The sequence below is a fragment of the Scyliorhinus torazame genome, chromosome 5 (genome assembly GCF_047496885.1).
Source record: "Scyliorhinus torazame isolate Kashiwa2021f chromosome 5, sScyTor2.1, whole genome shotgun sequence".
NCBI lineage: Eukaryota > Metazoa > Chordata > Chondrichthyes > Carcharhiniformes > Scyliorhinidae > Scyliorhinus > Scyliorhinus torazame.
In genome coordinates, this window is record NC_092711.1 from 222,395,720 (window position 1) to 222,418,057 (window position 22,338).

At 44.2% G+C, this 22,338-nt stretch overlaps 1 protein-coding gene across 2 annotated transcripts in view; it reads left to right on the plus strand.

The window, feature by feature from the left end:
- LOC140420959 (fibronectin type-III domain-containing protein 3A-like) overlaps positions 1–22,338 on the plus strand; it is a 174,342-nt gene that overhangs the window by 111,057 nt on the left and 40,947 nt on the right. For both annotated transcript variants that reach the window (XM_072505159.1, XM_072505160.1), the window contains 3 exons: positions 4,857–5,153; positions 15,096–15,154; positions 17,573–17,730. In XM_072505159.1, coding sequence (XP_072361260.1) covers positions 4,857–5,153; positions 15,096–15,154; positions 17,573–17,730 — 514 coding nt within the window. The remainder of the gene's footprint in view (positions 1–4,856; positions 5,154–15,095; positions 15,155–17,572; positions 17,731–22,338) is intronic.

Here is a 22,338-nt window from a genome sequence, read left to right on the forward strand (position 1 = left end):
GGTCGTTATGTATGTTCAAGGCTGAGCTAGATAGATTTTTAATTCGTTAAAGGAATCAAGCGTTATGGGGATAAAGTGGGAAAGTGGAGTTGATGATATCAGATAAGCCTTGATCGCAGTGAATGGCGGAGCAAACCTGATGGGCTGAATGGCCTACTTTAGCTCCTACAACTTATGGTAATTCCCACCCCCACACACACAATTAAACTGGCATGAAGCAGCAGGAAAGGATTTAATGCAGAAACAGAAAGTAGGAGTAGTCTATTTGGCCTGTTGAATCTGCTCTGCCATTGAACATGGCTGATCCTCTAACTCACTGCCATACTCCTGCACCCTCCCTCTAACCCCATGACACCTTTCGAGTCTAGAAATCTATTTACTTCCTCAAATGTATTCAATGATTTGGCCTCCGCAGCCTTCTGTGGTAGAGAATTCCATTGGTTCACCACCATCTTGAGTGAAGAATTTTCTCTTAATCTCAGACCTAATTGTCCTACCCCTTATCCTGAGACTGTAACCCCTTGTTCTAGACCCCCTCCAGCCAGAGGAAATAAGATCCCTGCCAGAGCTTTATACATTTCAATTTAATCCCCTCTCATTCTTCTAAATTCCAGTGAATGCAGGCCCAGTCGACCCAACCCAGTCTGGTGAACCTTTGCTGCACTCCCTCCATACAAGTGCACCTTTTCTTCGATAAGAAGACCAAAACTGCACACATTATGCCAGGTATGGTCTCACCAAGGCCCTGTACAGCTGCAGTAAGACATCCATTCTCCTGTGTTCAAGTCCTCTTGCAATGAAGGCCATGTAAGAAAGAACATTTTCAGCAAATAAGGGTTAAATGAAAGAAAGTTAGTGGGGGAGAAAATTTTGAGACAGAGAAAGCAAAACAGTGGAAAATCTTTACAAGTAGTTCAAATGAATTAAAACCAAAAAGCAAGAAAGCTAATTATGGTACATCAGCGTCATTATTGTTATGGAACTAAAGGGAACATTAAATCTAAATAAATAGACATTAGCTATTAAAGGAGGGGGACAAAATGGAAAATGAAAAGCTTGGGTGCTTAAGCTTATAAAAAGCCATTAAGCAAGCAAAAGAGAAAGTACAAAATCAGATTATCAAAGAATGAGATCTATGATACAAGGAAAGTTAAAGTAGGGATAGGGGACTAAATGGTGAATAGATACATTCTCAGGTAATGACAGAGAAATGGCAGAAGCAATGAATAACTTTCACCAAAATTTAAGGTCGCAAATTGGCCACCACTATTTTAGAATAGATTATTGTATTAAAAAGACCATGAATGTAGTTGGGATAGAAAGGGAGAAAATGGTTGACAAACTCCCAAAACTAGATGAGGATAAAACCCCTAGGATAGATATGCATCCAAGCTGAAGGGAATCAGGCAGAATGTAATCAAGGCATCAGTTTAAATAAATATATATATATAATATATGTATTAGATATAAAATTCCAGAGAAGAGGGGATAGGGCCTGAGGACTGGTGGACAACTAATATTTCTATATAATATATATATATGAAGGGATGGAACAAAACCCGGTAACTTTAGACCAGTCAGCTTAACTTCAGTAATGGGAAAGATATTGAAATTGGACCTAAAAGAAGTAATGGAGTCGAGATAGAAAACATAAAAAACGAGTCTATGGATTCCAAAAAAAACAATTCATACTTAACTGATAAAATTCTTCGAAGGTGTCATAAGTTGGATGTCATACCTGGAATTTCAAAAGGCCTTTGATGAGGTATCACGCAGTAGGCTCCTGACAAAGGTGAAGGCACGTGGAGTAAGAATGATTGGCTGAATGGATAGAAGATTAGCAAATGAAAAGCAGCAAGTAGGCATAATGGATAGTTACTCTGATTGGAGGAAGGGAGAAATCCATCTTCCAAAAGGATCAGTGCTGGGACCATTGTTAATCACAATTTGTATTAATGATTTGGCCTTGGGAACAAGCAAGTCAGTATCAAAAGTTACAGGTGGTACCAAACTGGGGAGCACAACTAATACTAAGAAGGAATGTAGCATAAAACAAGAAGACATTCAAAAATTTGCACCCTAGGCATTTAAGTGGTAAATGAACTTTACAAGGAGAGATGTGAGGTGGTACGTTCTGATAGAAAAATAGAAATATCACTTACAGCTTAGAAGATAAATTGAATGAGATAGAAGAACAAAGGAATCCAAGGGTACAGATGAACAAATCGTTAAAAGCAACATTGTTGGTCAGCAGAGAAATTAAAGATGCTAACAATGAACTGGGACATGGAATTCCTTAGTGAAGTAATGCAAACTTGAAGATGATTCTGGTCAAGTTACACAAGGAGTACAATGCTATGGTCGCCATGCTATGGAAAGGAAATGGAGACACTGGAGAAAATGTGCATCCAATTTAACGGATGGTACCATCACTGAAAGGTTACTCCTATTGGAAAATATTGAATGGACGAGGGTTTATTTCTTTTGAAAAGGGAAGATTTAGAGGGGACCTGAAAGAGGTCTTGAAATTAATACGGGAGGGCGTTGATAGAGGTGGAGCGAGTGCTTCCATTTATGGCAGAATTCAAAAGAAGAGGCAATAAATTCAAGATGGTGACAAATAAATCCAATGGAATGAGGATGAATTATTTTACTCAATAGTTAGAATGCAGAACTTGATACTACACGGTGGGGTTCGGGCAAATAACTCAGATAGTTTAAAAAGAAAATTAGATGTGAGAATTAAAGGGAGTAGAAAGATATGCTGATGAGCTGAAAAGAGACAATGGGCAGAGATTCAATGGAACATAAACACCTCATATTGTGGTGAATATTTTATGTCAATTTTTAAAACAATTTTTGCAGCATAGTAATTTTGTCCGCCCTCTTTTTAAGACCATAAGACACAGGAGCAGATTCTGGCCATTTGGCCCATCGGGTCTGCTCCCCCATTCAATCATGGCTGATGTGTTTCTCACCTCCATTCTCCTGCCTTCTCCCCATAACCCCTGATCCCTTTATCAGTCAAGAACCTATCTATCTCTGTCTTAAAGACACTCAGTGAATTGGCCTCCACAGCCTTCTGTGGCAATGACTTCCACAGATTCACTACCTTCTGGGAAGAAATTCCTCCTCATCTCAGTTTTAAAGGATTGTCCGTTCAGTCTGAGACTATGGTCTTGGGTTCTAGTTTTTCCTACTTGTGGAAACATCCTCTCCACGTCCAATCTATCTAAGCCTTTCTCGGTATTCTGTACATTTCAATAAGGGCCCCCTCATCTTCCAAAATCCCAACTAGTACAGACCCAGAGTCCTCAACTGCTCCTCATATGACAAGCTCTTCATTCTAGGGATCATTCTTGTGAACCTCCTCTGGACCCTTTTCAAGATCAGTACATCCTTCCTTAGATACGGGGCCCAAAACTGCTCACAATACTCCAAAGGGAGTCTTTCTAGAACCTTCTACAGCCTCAGAAGTACATTCCTATTTTATATTCTAGCCCTCTTGACATGAATCCTAACATTGCATTTGCCTTTCTAACTGCCGACTGAACCTGCTGGTTAACCATAAGAGAATCTTGAACCAGGACTCATAAATCCCTTTGTGCTTCTGATTTTCTAGAAAATAGTCTATGCCTCCATTCCTCCTTTCACAATGCATAACCTCACACTTTTCCACCTTGTATTCCATCTGCCACTTTGCCCACCCTCCTTGCCTGTCCAAGTCCTTCTGAAGCCCCCTGCTTCCTCAATACTACCTGTCCTTCTGCATATCTTTGTATTATCTTTTTGTATGCCTCTGACTTTTATGCCCTACTAGAGAAGCTACCATTCCCTTTATACATGAACGTCTTCGTTCACAAATGATAGATTCTGCAAGATTCACAAGAGGTCAGCAAAAAAAGTTTAATTTACCATTAATAAACCCCAGTAGTAAATGCGGCCTACTAGAGAAGAATCAAAAGTGATAGACCCAGCAGTACATTTTTGTTATTGTTCTGTTGAGGCCACTTCATCAGTGAGTTTTACTAATAACCGTTTCTATCATTTAAATTACAGTATCAATTACTTTCGGGTGTCGGGTTTTTATTTCTTGTTTATTTTCAGTTCTTGCAATTTACATTGTGTTATCATTTAAACTCAGTTAATCCAATAAAGGGATCAGATTTGAACCCAAACAGATTCTTCATTCCATTAGGGTTTGCTTCATCTCCAACAATACCTTACAGGTCACGCAGCAAGTGCAATTTAACTTCAGCCAGGTTTGCCCATTTATCTGTTTTCTGTGCTTTATCATCCAGAGATGTATCTTGTAAGCCTCACAAGAAGTCTAATTCAAGCCCTAGCTTGCCATTCCCAAAGCAGCACTCCCAAATGCTGTATATCCTTGGATGCAATTTGTAGAATGTATAAAAGAGCAGTCAGTTGGGTTAAATTAAAACCGACAGGATCCATTGATAAATGCTGAGATATACTGCGATGAAAGAGGACACCATGGTATATGAATAAAAGAATGATACAGCAGCTTGTAAACACATTTTTTCAATTCACCATTCCACAATGCTCCGCCTGCCCTAAAGCATTGTACCAATTCCCGTGTGGGCTGCTGGATGGAGTGTGGTGTCAGTGAAAGAAATTGGCATATTGAACTCCAGATGTAACTTTATGCATTGTTTAGATTCTCTCTTTGTTATAGATGTGTGGAGATTGGGAAAATGGGGATGCAGATAAAATGAAAACATACTTTTCAGTAATGAAGTTCTGTACAGATCAGTGGTGTAAGCGTCATATTAACAAAGAATCAAAACATGAAATTGTTTTACAGCGTTGATTATTTTCTGCAACTGTTTTTATAGAACCTCGCTCGCTTCATGGAAGGTCAAATTTCAACCACAGAGATGAAAGGACTCTTAAAGCACATGAACGTTTGCAGAAAAGGCTTAAAGAGAGACAAGTGGGAGGACCGAAAGATAAACCCAATAGCCCCCCTTCTTCTCCACATAAAAGTCACTCTATTTCACCTACAAATGTGCAAAATGGATATGGAAAGGGACAAGCTACATGTAGTGTTACAGGGACTACAACCGGACCAGTAAAACTGAAGCGGTCTGGGAAAGCACAAAGCAGTCCACAGGTTGATGGAGAGTCTGGAGGTAAGAACTTGTAACTGTTCCCTTAGATACACTGGAAAAGTGCAAGCATGTGTTAAAATTTAGGAAGATGGTTGTTTGCGCAGCTGACTGGCTTCAGTAAATGTTATGTTAATAGCGTTCTCATGGCACAAGATGTTATATGCTTTGGAATCTCTGGAGATTCAGATACTTCAATTTGCAAATAAACCATGTTAAGTTTGTACTTTTGAGTTAGTGGTACAGATTGTTCTTAACAGTGAAACATTTTATCATTACTATTTTGATGTCATTTGAAATCAATAGAAGGTGTAATTTGAAATGTGAATTGAGTATACTCATACACAACTATGTATTTATTGCTCTTCTATGACACAATAAGCAAATACCAACAGAATTCTGTATATTTAATCCAATTTATAAAGGGAAAAAAAACATTTAAAGGCCATTCAATAAATCTAATAACATCAAACTTACTATTGAATTTTAAATATTAACTTTATCTGTTCTGAACCGTTTCTTACACATGGCAATATGGAATTTCTGGTTGATGTCCACTTGGTTCAAAATTATACAGCAACAGTGTATTAAAATGACAAGTTCACTTTGAAGAGCAAGTGTCATCATCAGTAGTATTGGTTCTGTTTAGACAATGAGTTGGAGCTGTTAACTTAGCAAGGGGGAGTTTAATGTATCACTGGAGTCTTGTGGATTCATTATTATTGTTGAAGCAGTGCTCCATTACACCTTATAGAATGTATTCGATTTTAAGGCTTTAGAAATTGTTTACTTTTGATTTAGCTAAAGTTAAAACAAAAGAAATTAGAATAAACCTTACAACTGTTTAATTTCTGTGAAACTTTGGAGTGTGCATTAAGTCCAACAGCCAAAGATTCTGTTGAAAAAATATTATCTTAATTAGTGTCACAAGTAGGCTTACATTAGGGCAGCACGATGGCGCAGTGGGTTAGCACTGCTGCCTCATGGCGGCGAGGTCCCAGGTTCGACCCCGGCTCTGGGTCACTGTCCATGTGGAGTTTGCACAGTCTGTGTTTGCGTGGGTTTCGCCCCCACAACCCAAAATATGTGCAGGCTAGGTGGATTGGTAATGCTAAATTTTGCCCTTAATTGGAAAAAAATTAATTGGGTACTCTAAATTAATTTTTTTTAAAGTAGGCTTACATTAACTGCAATGAAGTTACTGTGAAAATCCCCTAGCCATATACCGGCGCCTGTTTGGGTACACAGGGAGAATTCAGAATGTCCCCTTCACCTAACAGCACGTCTTTCGGGACTTGTAGGAGGAAACCCACGCAGAGACTGTGAGAACATGCAGACGCCGCACAGACTGTGACCCAAGCTGGGAATTGAACCCAGGACCCTGGCGCTGTGAATCATCAGTGGTAACCGCTGTGCTACCGTGCCGCCGCAAAACGAACATTGATTCTGTGAATTTTTTTTTTTAATAAATATTTTATTGAAAATTTTTGGTCAACCAACACAGTACATTGTGCATCCTTTACACAGTATTATAACAACACAAATAACAATGACCTATTTTATAAACAAAAAATGAATAAATAATAAATAACAAAAATGAAAACTAACCCTAATTGGCAACTGCCTTATCACAAGTAACACTCTCCAAAAATATAATTTAACAGTCCAATATATAATTATCTGTCGCAACGACCTATACATATTATACAGTATATATTAACAACCCTGAGAGTCCTTCTGGTTCCTCCTCCTCCTCCCCCCCCCCCCCCCCCGATCCTGGGCTGCTGCTGCTGCCTTCTTTTTTCCATTCCATCTATCTTTCTGCGAGGTATTCGACGAACGGTTGCCACCGCCTGGTGAACCCTTGAGCCGACCCCCTTAGAACGAACTTAATCCGCTCTAGCTTTATAAACCCTGCCATGTCATTTATCCAGGTCTCCACCCCCGGGGGCTTGGCTTCTTTCCACATTAACAATATCCTGCGCCGGGCTACTAGGGACGCAAAGGCCAAAACATCGGCCTCTCTCGCCTCCTGCACTCCCGGCTCTTGTGCAACCCCAAATATAGCCAACCCCCAGCTTGGTTCGACCCGGACCCCCACTACTTTTTAAAGCACCTTTGTCACCCCCATCCAAAACCCCTGTAGTGCCGGGCATGACCAAAACATATGGGTATGATTCGCTGGGCTTCTCGAGCACCTCGCACACCTATCCTCCACCCCCAAAAATTTACTGAGCCGTGCTCCAGTCATATGCGCCCTGTGTAATACCTTAAACTGAATCAGGCTTAGCCTGGCACACGAGGACGGCTAGTTTATCCTGCTTAGGGCATCTGCCCACAGCCCCTCCTCGATCTCCTCCCCCAGCTCTTCTTCCCATTTCCCTTTTAGTTCATCTACCATAGTCTCCCCTTCGTCCCTCATTTCCCTATATATATCTGACACCTTACCATCCCCCACCCATGTCTTTGAGATCACTCTGTCCTGCACCTCTTGTGTCGGGAGCTGCGGGAATTCCCTCACCTGTTGCCTCGCAAAAGCCCTCAGTTGGATTCTGTGAATTTTTAATACAACTTTTTAAGTTCTACCCTATTAAAAAAAGAATTTCCTTTGGTACTCAGCCAAAGGAATAATGTGGAGTACAAAATTGCATAACCTGGATATAATACAAAAGACTTGGTTTTTGCATTGAATAGAGCAAATAGGGATACTATTCAGTGCCTTCTTTTTGCCCATTGAGCAAGAACGTGCTTGGATCGAAAGTGAAAAATACGTGTAAAATTGTTTCCAATGTGCACAAAAGACAAGAAATATGTGAAAATTTCAATTATGGAAAAATATGAAAAATTTGGGAAAGTTTCTTTGAGTGAAAATAGTGGAAAACATTTTTTTTATTAAGGCATTGTAATTGTAAGCCTTGCTATCAAGTGTTTTTGGTAAAAGAAGTACAGCACTGGTAGCATATCACAAATGTAATAAACAAGATGATTTAGTCTGAATGATGAACTTTGTTTGTAAAATTGATTGAAACTTAACAACAGCTTAATTTGGTGATTTGTTTGGTGACTTTTGGTTATTTACCAAATGTGGCTGGTTAGGATGAATGTACGAACAATTGGTGAGAGTCAGAACTGTGATTTGTTTCTAATGTTTGAATTGAGACTTTTTTAAAAAATTGCTAAACTATAACGAGTGAATGTGAATATTGCTCGCTAATGCAAATACTCTACAGAAAGACTTGCCCAACTCTTGTGCCACTCACTCAAGACTGGCTAAATTCTTGCAGTTCCATGTTCAGTGTTCATGTCGCAAGATTTCAAAGAGAAAATCTAGAATATATCCTTGTAAAGAGGAAGGATATCTAGACAGCCACCTCCTTACTCATTCAAATTGGCAGATTCTGATGGGTTTCACTGTGTCAAAAATAAAATGTTCGTTTACAATAAGCTGTTTATCTTTTGGAGTGTTCAAAAGTAAATTATATTAGCATTACTTTTCTTGATTCTCATTCTGTGAACCACTAAGTTTGCTGAAGATAAGATGCGAAAACTAAATTGCATTTGAATCAAAGATGAGACAATAAGAATTTTCTTTCTAACGTCATTCTCAGGATGTGGGCGTCGTTGGCAAAACCATCATTTATTGCCCATCCCTAGATTCCCTGCAGAAAGTGATAGTGAGCCACTGCCTTGAATTGCTGTGTACACTTCCTTAGTTCATGCACTACCAGTAACTCAAGATAATTCTGCACTTCTTGGATTGGCCATTTTTCTGAGGTTAATTCAATCCTCATGACATTGTGTAATCCCTAATCACAATAGTCATACTGAAAGGCCATGATGTAACACTAAGATGATGCACCTTTTGTCTTACATTTTCCCCTTTCAACTATTTTGTGTCTTGGGCTCTATGATTCACACAAGGTCTTCATTGATCCTTGATGATGAATGGCAGCAAGCTATTTTAATAAAACAAAGCTGAGCCTGATCTTGTGCTTGATGTGTACAACTTTGCATCAGGAATTGTTTAATAGAGGGCAGGAGTGAATTATGGTCTTTTTTTTTAAACCCTTTAGATGCTGATAGATATGCTAGTTGCATCTCTTGTAAGATCAGCTAACAAAATATATTTTTCACCCTTACCAGCCTCCCTGAACAGGTGCCGGAATGTGGCGACTAGGGTCTTTTTACAGTAACTTCAATAAGCGATTTTCATTTTCATTTCATTTGTTCATGGAATGTGGGCTTCTCTGGCTGGGCCAGCATTTATTGCCCATCCCTAATTGACCCTGAATTGAGTGTCTTGCTAAGCCATTTCAGCGGGTATTTTTTCTTTAAAGAGTTGGACACATTGCTGTGGATCTGAAGTCCCGTGAAGGATGACCGATATTGTTTCCTAAAGGACATTAGTGAACCAGATGGGTTTTTATGACAACACTGGTTTTTTGGTCATCATTAGGATTTTAATTCCAGATTATTTTATTAAATTCCAAAGTTCACCATGTGCTGTGGGGGAATTCAAGCCTGTGAGTCTCTAGATTACTAATCATAAAACTACCACCAGGCCACCTTAAAATGAGCTGATTCCAGGCTTGCCTAGCCTAATATGGATCAGCTACTTTCTGAATATATATGCTGTGTCATCAGGAAACTTCCATATCTATATATATATATATATATATATATATACATATAAAAGCAATGAATGAACATTTGCCACTAATTTTCTTTCACTATTCTGCCTAATTTCCTTAATCTCTATTTCTAAATTAAATTGGTAACTTTAAAATTGTCTGGTTTTCTGATGTGATAACACTGGAGGTGGGACCGTAGCCTTTAAAGTTCCATTCCTGTTTAGGTGAACAGTTTACAACTTTATTTCTTCAAGAACCTGGGCAGTGCTGATACATCTATGTTTATTGCCCATTTCTGTTTGGACTAGAAGTGGTGGTGGATCTTTTATGAACTGCAATAGCTCTTGTGATTGTGTTCTGATAATAGTGTAGTGATGATGAAGAAGCTGCAATATATGTCCCAAGTTAGGATGCTGTCCCATTTGGAGGTGATAGTTATCATAATATTGTCCTTTTGGCATGGCAGGTGCTGTCATTCCCCTGAAAAATTGACAACACTTTAACAATTCTATAGAAAACCACTACCATCTGTTGCACTAATACATCTTTGACTTGATTAACTTATACCTATGCTATGTTCGGTTATATTTTCCCATGCTTAATGGTAATTGTTATTTCATACACATTCGTATAGCCTCGCGCAGGAGAACTTGCTTAGTTACTGTTGGACACTTAGCATTAATTCTGAAATGTTTAACTTTGAGAACTTTGGATTTCGCACATTCAAACTGTATATATTCATTAAAAATATTTGTTTCTAAATATATTGCACCCAAAGTATTGTTTCCGTATTAGTGACTTGAATGAGAGAAGTGAATGAGCGATTGGCAAGTTTGCAGATGATGCAAAAATAGTTGGGAAGGCAAGTAGTGAGGATGAACAGAGTCTGCAGAGGGATATAGACAGGTTAGGTGAGTGGGCAAAAACTTGGCAGAAGGAGTATAATGTAGGAAGATGTGAAGTTATGCTCTTTGGTAGGAAAATTAAGGAGCTGGCTTATTTAAATGGAGAATGCAGAAAAATGCAGAACAGAGAAATGTGGGGGGCCTCGTGCATATATCACAAAAAGCTAGCATGCAAGTTCAGCAGGCCATTGGGAAGGCAAATGGAATCTTGGCCTTTATTTCAAAGGGAAGTGTAGAAGATTGTAGTTTAGTCGGGCAGCATGGTCGGCACGGGCTTGGGGGGCCGAAGGGCCTGTTCCTGTGCTGTACATTTCTTTGTTGTTTGAATGAAGTTTAAAAATAGGGTAGGCCTGCTAAAACTATACAAGGCACTAGTTAGACCACACCTTTAATACTGTGAACAGTTTTGCGGTCCCCTTATCTAAGGAAAGATATATGGGTATTCGAGGCAGCCCAGAGAAAGTTCACTGGGTTGATCCTAGGTATGGAGGAGAGGTTGAGTAGGCACGGCCTGTACTCATTGGAGTTTAGAAGAATGAGAGATGACCTTATTGAGACATATAGGATTCTATAATTGAGAATCGAGTCTTATTTTTGGACAATTTTGTGTAGTTGTTATAAAATCTGAACTTCATAGCCTAAAATTCAGGAACTATTTAAAATCCTGATTAATTTGTGTTTTTGTATGTGTTGTTGCACATTGAAGAGCTGAGTTTCTATAGAGGGTCGTCTCATTATCCATTGTAACTTTGACAAAGCTCCATAAAAAACTCATTCACTCTGATCTTTTGAGGTTTCCGCAGCTCTTCTGTTGCAGTTTGGGAAAAAAAATCCATGGAAATTAGTATCTAGCTGATTTTCATTTAGTGAGATTGAAATGTTATCCTACCATTCAGAAATGTTACACCGTGTGCATTTGATCAATTAATTGCACTTGATCAATTATTTTATTTTGTAGGAAGGATAGAAACAGCTAGTAAATGCCTCCAAGCCTGCTAAAAATGTTTTTTTTCTTCACACTTTCTTAGCTTCAGGAATGTATAATCCTGTGTAGGATAGTCGGTTCTGTGAACAGTAAGAGCGAAACACAGAGGACCTCTATGGATCAAAAGTCCTGTTACAAGAGGGAGCTACTATTGGTTAAAATATTTAATCCAGTTTCTTGAAACTTGAAGAAAGAAATCTGAGCCAAACTATTTTAATCCTATGACTACTCTGCTAGGAGGACAATTAGCTTATTGTGCTGGTCTGCATCTAATCACTATTTTTATTTCATTGCTTCAGTAGACTCAAGTACAATTGTCTTCAATCTGATACTTTTTGTTTTGTCATTGGTCATGCTGGGAACTTTATGTTTCAGTGACTGTATGTGCAAACTTTGGCGCAACACCTTTGGTATATTAGAAGCTTCCAATTGGATTTACCTTGGTTTTGAAAAGTGTCCTTCATTCCTTTTTAAGTTTGGTTTATTTTCCAGGAACTCCCATTTTCAAGTTTTAATGGGAATTCTTAAAATTTCAATCTTATTTGTGTGTCAACCTGAAAAAGGCTGTATGACTAAATTTGCTTTTTTCCTACCACAAACTCTTGATTCCTTTCAAAAATGGACTCTGGAATTTGTGCCGGTACCTAAGGCATTTTGGGGCACTGAATTGTCACCTGAAGAACAATCCTATTTTTTCTCCTCAATAGGATTACATGTCTGCTTAAATCTTGGGATGGAATTTTACTCCTTTTAGAGCCCATTGCGGTTGAACTAGAACAATGTTCGGAAGTGACATCTTGGAATTGTATTAGTTTTAAGTAATGGATTATTAGCCAGTGTCAAAGAAATATTTATGTTCACATATAATCTCAAATTTGACAATACAATTCAAAGGACTTTCACATACTTCAAATTAATTTGAAGTGTAGTGACTGCAACATAGGCAGGGATAACAGAAAGTCTCGAACAGCAAGATGAATGGTCAGTTCGGGCAGAAAATTAGTAAAGACACAGGGCGGACTCTCTCTCTACTCTTCAACTCTGAAATTGTTTTTTTATTGAACTACCAGAAACTAAAGGCAAAGTCTCAGTTTAATTTTATATCTGAAGGGCAATCAGTACCATTGACCATTCAGGCCAATTTCAGTCGAGGACTAATATTTAGACTCTGTGTTGACTCTTGGCGCAGGGCTTAAATTGACAACTTTTTAACTGAACACGGCCATGTGAGGCTAGTAACCCAAAGGCACAGACAATGGTCCTTTCTCCTCTACCATGAGGTTACATAGCTTAGTTGATGTGGTAGTGGGGTGTGGGTTGCGGTGGCAATGTTAGCTGTTTATGGCAGATGTTTGAGGAGGTGGAGGGCGAGGTGTGGGATTTGGTTAAACTTTGCGTTATGAAGCTCCAGCCATTAGTGTATAGGGCAAGCTTTAATGATCTTTCGTGCGCATCAATTTCCTGCATCTGGGCAAGTTAGTTGCTGCTAATTTAGCTGTTATTGCACCACACAGTACTAAACACTTTATCAACACCTCCCGCTGCCTTGAGAAAGTGGGCAGCATAATCAAAGACCCCTCCCACCCGGCTTACCCACTCTTCCAACTTCTTCCATCAGGATACAAAAGTCTGAGAACATGCACAAACAGATTCAAAAACAGCGTCTTCCCCGCTGTTACCAGACTCCTAAACGAGCCTCTTATGAAATGACCTGATTAATACTACACTCCTGTATACCGGTGTCTCTGTATTCACCTTGTGTTGCCCTATTATGTATTTTCTTTTATTTTCATGTATTAAATGATCTGTTTGAGCTGCTCGCAGAAAAATACTTTTCACTGTCCCTCACATGGCAATAAACAAATCCAATCCAATGTATCTCAATCGTGAAATATACCAGTGACAATGTGCAGAAATTGAAGTATTTTGTTTATTTTTAAATCCAAAGATAGTTAATTTTTAAAATGTAAACCGAATATATTTCCTGCTGGTTCAGCTGATTATGATAGATAACTGAGCCATATGGATAAGAAATTAAATAAATAACTTGCATTCATACAGCACCTTTCACATCCTCCAAATAGCTGGCAGGTAGTTAATCACTTTTGATGTGTAGCCACTTTTGTCCCTCCCCCCCCCCCCTCCAAGTTACCAACTGCATTAGATTGTAAAGATTCTAATTGGAGACTGGTTTCACTTTGGAAAATAAGATTACTGTTGCAAGAGTTTTTTTTTAAAAATTGCAGTCTCATTACTAAAAACAACAGGGACTGGGTCAGTTGTGGTCTTTTGTGAGCTTTGCTGTACATTGTATAGAAACTGCATCGGACTCACAAAGATTAGCTTATATTCATCGAGTTGGTCCTGGCAACAAAATGTTCTTGCCTGTTAACACCAGCCGGATACAACCTAGACTAATACAAGGATAAACTGTTCTTCCGTCATCAAAATTGCTAGCATTGTTCTTCAGAACCACTTTCAGGTACTTTTTTGTATAAGCTTACATTCTAAGTAAATTAAGTAGAATGAAATAGAGACTGTGAGATTTTCCACTAAAGCATTCCAAGCATTTGGTAAACTCTGAATGGGTTTTGAGCTGAACTAATTGACAAATGTAGTATTGGTTGCTTTTTTTTCTATATACCTCAAATGCTGCCAGATTGGATTTCCCCATGTAGAAAGTCCGCTTTACTATCACAGCGAAGAGCTACAGAAATGTTTTCTTTTAAGTCAGTGCTAGATTATCTAGGTGTTAGCTTAAATTGAATTTACATTTTTAAAAATGTTTAAAATCTTGTTCAGAGACAGTGTTGACTTTGTACCAAAGAGAATAGATAAATATGTATCTGCTGTTCACCTACCTCCTTCACACAACTTCAAAAACTGGATGGTTGTGTGTTTGTGTTTTGATGTGGTAGAATTTATTAATCTACTGTTTAAGGACAGAGCATTGTGTGACTGCCAATGTTATGTTCCAGTAACCATGATTTATCTAAATGATGAACAATATATTCTAAATTGTGCAGACAGAAAAGCAGCTGACAGGAATGACTGCCGATGTTGCACTTGAGAAACGAACATCAACATGGCAATTGCCCCATATTTAAACAGTGGTACATTGGACTAGAAGAGGAAACCTGATCTAATTAGTAGCTTCTAAGCATTAAGCAAATGTTCACCATTCAGACTTGAACAAAGCATCATCCTGTGGTCAAACTAAGCAAAAATGGTTTATATGAATGTTAAGTGTTTTGAGCAAGTGCAACTACAATTTATTAACGTGGTACAGCATGTATGAGTAAAATGGTAGTCATGAAATGATTTTAAATCGTCATTCAAATGCAAGATTACCATGAAATTATGCTGATTTTTGTAGTCCGGTACTAACCTCAGTCTTATGCATTGATTTGTAATTAGTCTTTTTGTGTGCTTTTATAATTCGCAGATTCAGATTTAGAAACAAAAGTATTACAAGAACTTCTTTCTGGCATTGCTAAACCTCTGGTAAGTAAGATTAAAGATTTTTTTTTAAAACTCAGAATTGGTGTAATAGTGCTGTATGATGGCTGGCTTAATGGTGTGCCATGCACGCAAGCACAATCCCTGGTATAAGCTCTGATTCTGACATTTGCACTAATGATGGTGCTGCAAGTTGACTTCAGTGTTCCTGGATTCGGAAAGGGGGGGAAATTGGAAAGGTTCTCACATCTGCCTGCTATCTGATATCCTGCGGTGTGTTTTTTCTAATTATTGCTCTTGATGCTCCAATTCCTGCTCCTATTTCTTATGCTTTCATTGTGAGAAGGTGGAGTTGAGGTAGATGATCAGTCATGATTGATCTTACTGATGAATGGAACAGGCTCAGAAGGCCAAGTGGTCTATTCCTAGTTCATTTTGCTTGTATTCTCACTGGGAACCAGGCCAGCTTCTGAGACTGAATCATATTCTTCTCTCCAAGAAAGAAGACAACATTAGTCCTGCACAGCTCATGACGGCTGATTTTATAGCATAATTGAGGAAGAACCAAAATCGGAGTACCTGCTTAGTCTCGCAGCCGCAGAATGATTCCTAATCAATCCATCTGCTCAGATGCTGCCCGCACTTGTTAGTAAAAAAGTTGCAATCATCAGCTCTGCCTGAAAAAACACCTTTTATCCTTGTATCTTGACAAACTACCATGCCATCGTCAATGCTCCCACACCCCCTTTTTCACCAGTCTTTGAAGGTGTGTCACCTCCCAATTCTGTGCCCATCTTCCACAACAAAATGTTTTAAGTGTTTAAAAATGTTTTTTGTCCCTACCACTGTACTGAAATGGCATGAATCAAATTTACTGATGACATTTTTTGATTATGGCGTATTATCCCCCAGAACTCTCTGCAGCTATTAACACTGTCAAAACACCATCTTCTCTCGCCACCTCTATTGTCCAACTCAGTGGAACTATCTTGATTCGTTCCGTTCAACTATTAGCTATCCAATCATAGTCAGAGGAACTCTTAACAAGATTCTCATCCCACCCTTACAGTATTAAGTGTCATGTGAGAGTACCTTTAAGAAATGGGTTTTTATTACTGCAGTGATGTCAGAGAGTGGGTGGAGCTGGGCTGTCTCTGCTTTTTACTTTCGTTTTAGGCTGTTTGCTGCAGGGTGTGTTTTAGTTTTGTTTTCAGAGCTGGATAGCTGTAGTCACAGCCAGAAGATGTATTAGAGTCTCTCTCTCTGTAATCTAAAAACTGCAAATCGATCCTTGGGTGATTTAAAACTAATAACTGCTCTCAATAGTGACTTTAACCTGATGTGCTTCTGTTGAAAGGTTTTGTTTTAAGTCTTATGGATGTTAAAAGGACATCTTAAGGATTACTCAGTGTTGTATTCTTTGGGGGTTGTATTTGAATTAATGGTTGCTAAGATGTTCACTATGTTTTAAAAAGGTTAACTTAAGTTCATAGAATAAACATTGTTTTGCTTTAAAAAATACTTTTTAATTTCTGCTGTACCACACCTGTAGAGTGGGCCGTAATCTCCCCATACCACAATCTATTAAAAGTTGTGGGTCAGGTGAACTCCATGATACACTTTGGGGTTCTCTAAACCCTGGCCCATAACATAAGTGTAGACTCATTCAAAGAACTATTCTTCATCGCCTGCTCTTGCGCATTTGAATGCTTACCATTAGCAACGTGATCCATAGACTTGAGGGCACCTTGCATGTGTAAACTGAATTTATGCAAATTGACCCCACTATGACCGTACATGTACATGAAACACAGTTTCCTCTAATTAATCGTTGGTAAGGCAGAAGATCTAGTTTTCATCCTTACCACAGAGTGTCCTTTTACCTCGGACTCCAACCCCTTCCAATGCCGTTTTCTTAGGTTGAATCGAACCATTCACAAACCTAGTATTCTATTGAATAATGAGATGAGCTTCTGACTTAATATCCTCTCCAACACAGAGACCTCCTACTTTGGCATCTAACATCACGTGCCTCTGCCCCTGCCTCAGCTGATCTGCTGTTGATGTTCTCCATAGCCTCATTTAAATTTCTCATTCTTGTGCTTAATACCTTTGCAGCCTTTCCCTTCCATGTCTTTGTGATCCCTTCCAGCCCTACACTTTCTCGGGGAGCATTACGCTTGTGCGTTCTGCCTTCACCCCGCCGTTAATGGCCATGCACTCTGGGATATCCTCCCTAAACCTCCCAACCTCCTTTTTCTTTCACTGAGCTTTTGCTCAACTAAATATCTCCTCCTTTGGTTCTGTGACCATTGCTGTTTGATGAAGCCCCAAAGACGTGTTGTGTTATATTTTTCTACTTTTGAAAGACACAATATAAATGTAAGATGTTGCTGATTGTCACTGCTGTTGAAGCTGCTATCCTATTCTGGTGTTCATGTTTAACTGTACTTTTGTTTCCAGGTGTCTGAAATTAAAGAAAAATCAGCTGTCTTGTCCTGGAATCCACCCTCAAGTTCAGTGGGGGAGGAAGATAATGCTGATCAGTTACCAGCAAGCTGCGATTATGAAGTTACAATATCTAACAGTGGAAAAAGTGGAAAATTCAAAGTGGTTTATTTGTAAGTATGTCTGTTTGATTCTTTTTGTATTGTTTTCATTTTATGTGTGCTGATCATAATGTCACTTTGGCACCCTGTGGCGGTGAAGGGGCTGTAGAAAGCTGTCAACTGCAAACTAAAACTCATTCCGTGCGAGTACAATGAATGGAAGACCAGGTATACTGCAAACTAAATCTAAAACTCATTCCGTGCCAGCATACTGCATGGAAGACCAGGGGCGTCATTCTCCGACCCCGCAGAGGGTCGGAGAATGGCCGTTGGCCGCCGTGAATCCCGCCCCCGCCGGTTGCCGAAGTCTCCGAAGGGAGAAAAGTCGGCGGGGCGTTCATGGCGCCGCTGCCATCGGAGAATGGCACGGGTCTGCGCAAGGCAGCCGATTTTCGGCCTGCCGATATTCTCCCTTCCGAATGGGCCGAAGTCCCGTTGACGTGATGACCGTTCACGTCAACGTAAATTAAACCTCCTTTTCATCGGCGTGACCCTGTGCTCCAGGGTCACGCCGACCAGCGTGGAGGTGAGTGACGGCCTGGGGGGTTGGCTCTGGGCAGGCAGTCTGAATGCGTGAGGAGAGGTGTGTCTCGGGTTGTGTGTGTGTGTGTGCGGGGGGGGGGGGGGGGGGGGGGGGGGGGCTGGTTAGAGTGGGCTGGGCTCCAGGGGAGTGCCGGGAGGGGGGTCCGTGCCGGGGAGGGGGATGGGGGGGGGTCCGTGCCGGGGAGGAGGTTGGGGGGGGGGGGGGTCCGTGCCGGGGAGGGGGATGGGGGGGTCCGTGCCGGGGAGGTCGTTGGGGTCCGTGCCGGGGGATGGGGGGTCCGTTCCGGGGAGGAGGTTGGGGTCCGTGCCGGGGTGGAAGTTGGGGGGGGTCCGTGCCGGGGTGGAGGTTGGGGGGTGTCCGTGCCGGGGAGGAGGTTGGGGGGGGGGGGGGTCCATGCCGGGGAGGGGGATGGGGGGGGTCTGTGCCGGGGAGGGGGATGGGGGGGTCTATGCCGGGGAGGGGGATGGGGGGTCCGTGCCGGGGAGGGGGATGGGGGGTCCGTGCCGGGGAGGGGGATGCGAGGGCAAGTGAGTTGGTCCACCTGGCCAGGTGCCAGCCTCCAACAGTTGGACCCATGCGGTCCATGCCACCTGGCTGGGGGGAGGAGGGGACATGGGCAATGATGACATGTCGTCGTTCCCCTCCCCCCCCCCCCCCCCCCTCCCCCCCCAACCAGGCCATCATGTTTTCCGATCATCCAGCGATGTTGGCCGCCGTGGCGGCAGCCGCTAATGTCTATGTTGCCCTGGATGAGGAGGAGCGTGCCAGAGAGGCGGCGCAGGCTGCCGCAGAGGGCCAGGCGGCAGCCGGTCAGGCTGGAGGGACACCTGCCCGACCGGACGAGGAGGGGGAGGAGGACGTCGCGGCCCCACGGCAACGGAGGCACCCGAGGGTGTCCCGTGTGCACCGGCCCCGGCAGTCATACCAGGACCTCACGGACCGGGAATGCAGGAGGAGACTCCGGATGAGGCGGGAAACCGTGGCACACATCTGCCACCTGCTGGCACACCTGTCACCGCGTGGCACTGGCAGGGGACACCCTCTCCCCGTGTCCGTCAAGGTTACAGTGGCCCTGAACTTTTATGCAACGGGGTCATTCCAGGCACCGAGTGGGGACCTGTCCGGCATGTCGCAGGCATCGATGCATCCGGGCAGTGACAGACGCCTTATATGCCATGGCGCACCGCTACATCCGCTTCCCCGTGGACCGGGCCAGCCAAGATGCCCGGGCCGTGGGCTTCTCTGCCGTGGCCGGGTTCCCCACGGTCCAGGGCGCGATCGATGGGATGCACGTCGCCGTGCGGCCACCTGCAGATAACAGGGCCGTGTTCACCAATAGAAAGGGGACCTATTCGATGAACATACAGGTGGTCTGCGACCACCGCATGAGGATCCTGCACGCCTGCGCCCGTTACCCAGGCAGTGTACACGACTCATACGTGTTGTCGCGGTCATCCATCCCCGGCTGAGGGGCTGGTTGCTGGGCGACAGGGGCTACCCATTGCGATCGTGGCTGATTACGCCTATACGGAGGCCCCACAATGAGGCGGAGAACTGCTACAATGATGCCCATGTAGCGACAAGGGGAGTGATAGAGAGGTGCTTTGGCGTGCTGAAGATGCGTTTCAGGTGCCTGGATCTCTCTGGGGGCGCCCTCCAGTATCGGTCAGATAGGGTCGGCCGCATTATTGTGGTGTGCTGCGTCCTGCACAACATAGCCCAGCAGAGGGGCGATGTGCCGCAGGCAGAGGAGGGCATAGTGGAGGAGCAGCAGGAAGAGGCGCAGTCCTCCCCAGATGAGGGGGGTGGGGGTAATGGTCAGGGCAGACGGGGTAGACCCAGGCGGGTGCCTGTCCACCGTTACCGGCTGGCCCAGCGGGCACGGGACAGACTGATAGCCGCCCGCTTCACTGACTAGATGGGTGTGGGAATCGGGTAGTATGGCCACAGACCGCACACCATGGCAACAGCCGACCACCCACACCCCCCACCCATCCACCCACCCAGCACCCTCAACCCCCTCCCCAACCCCACCCACCCCACCCGCATGCACACCACCCCCCCATTGCCGATCCGCCTGCGGCACAACGGGCCGGGCTCACACAGTTGCGGGTGGACGCGTGTCTATTGCAGGCCATGGAGGATGATGACAACCCGCCCTGCGGTGAGCTCCTGGCTCCACATCGTTGGACTATGTCTGACCCATGGCCACAGTACCACCATCCACCCGGACCATCCCTGCATGCGGCTGTGACACTGCAGCGCACGGTCCCGTCCTCTGCCCGGGGGATGTTGATGGCGGCCCAGGGGAAAGGGGGCAGACTCACCTGGGGCTGAGGTAAGACCACCCCTCACACACACACTTGTGCTCAACGTACATGACACCCCCGCACGCTTTGGACAGAGCACAAAGGCAGCTTCTGTAGGTGTAACATTGACTTTAATAACCAAAGGAGTTCATGCACGTGCCCTAGCCCCTAAAACTCATCTGTGCCCTGCACCCGTGCCAACTTACTCAGTGTCTAATTGTTTGGCCTTACGGGCCCTTTGACTGCGTCTACGTTGTTCCCCAGACAGTACAGCAGAACTGGAGGTGGACTCCTGTGATTCCTGCCCTCTGACACTGGATCCCTTTGGCGGCCGTTTCCTGGGGCGTCCTGGCCTAGATGGGCCAGGCTGCGGCCCGGGCGACTGGGATGGCGAGCTGCCAGCCTGTCCTGCCCGTTGCCCACCTGGGACGGAAGGGAGGGGAAGTCCGAGGTGTCGCGGTGTACCGGGACCTCCCCTACAGGAGGAGCCGGGACGGACCACACCACCTCCTCCTCCCTCGGGGTGCCCGATGGCCCCCAGGCCTCTAAATGGGTGGGGGATGCGAACGGACTGGCCAACCGACGCCCCCCCCGACATCTGGCGCTGCCAGTCCTGGAGGCCCGTGCTGGTATCGACAGGGGTCTGCAGGTTTGCAGCCATGGAGCCCAGGGGGTTGGCAAACCCTGTCTGTGACAGTGCGATGCCGGCTCGCACATGGCCACTGGCGCCGATGCCCTCAGCGATGGCCTGCAGAGACTGGGCCATGGCCTGCTGAGACTGGGCCATGGCCTGCAGAGACTGGGCTATGGCTTTGAGCGCCTCTGCCATCTGGCGCTGGCACTGGCTCATGGCCTCCTGTGAGAGGGCAGCCATGTCCTGGGCCACTGACGCTGCCTGCACGGAAAGCCCCAGGCCTCGCAAACCGTTCCCCATGTCTGACACCGTCGCACCCATTTCCACCACTGCGGACGCCACCCGTGCGGTGTCGGCCTGGGTGGCACGTATGACCGGCACCACTCCCAGCTCCTGGACGCGGGTGGACTCCTCCACCTGCGACTGCAGCCGCCGCAAGCCGCCCGTCACCCTCTTCGCTCGTTTCCGGGTCGGTGGTTGCATCGGATCTATGTGTGGGTGTGGTAACTCCAGGAACCCGGGATCCATCTGGGCGGCAGATGTTCGCTTGGGCTGGGCTGCCCTCCGACCGCCCGGCCCCTCTGCTGCTCCTACCTCCACCTGCTGTACCGGGACGGCTGTGTTGCGCGTACCAGTGAGTGTACCAGACGCCTCATCACTAAAGTGCCCAACCGAGGTGAGTGTTTCTGCGATGGTGGAGGGTGTTGGTGACAGCAGTGGCGTTGTGTCGTGCTCTTCGTCCCATTCTGAGTCCATGGCACTTTGGGGTGGGGGTTCGTCTCCACCCATCCACTCTGAGTCACTGTCCGGTATTTCGTCTTCCGGGGCAGTGCTGTCCCGGGCAGTGCTGTCCCGGGCAGTGCTGTCCCGGCTCGGATGTGACGGGGGCCTGTGGCTGTCCCCCTCGTCGCTGGGTGGTCGCTCCCGCACGTGACGGGGGTGTCGTCTCCCTGTTGCTCCAGGTCTCTCCGTCTCCCGTGGCCTCCGAGGGGCATCCTGCGGGCGTCGCATGCTGGAGGGTCCGTGTCTCTCCGTCTCCCGTGGTGAGCGAGGGGCATCCTGCGGGCGTCGCATGCTGGAGGGTCCGTGTCTCTCCGTCTCCCGTGGTGCGCGAGGGGCATCCTGAGGGCGTC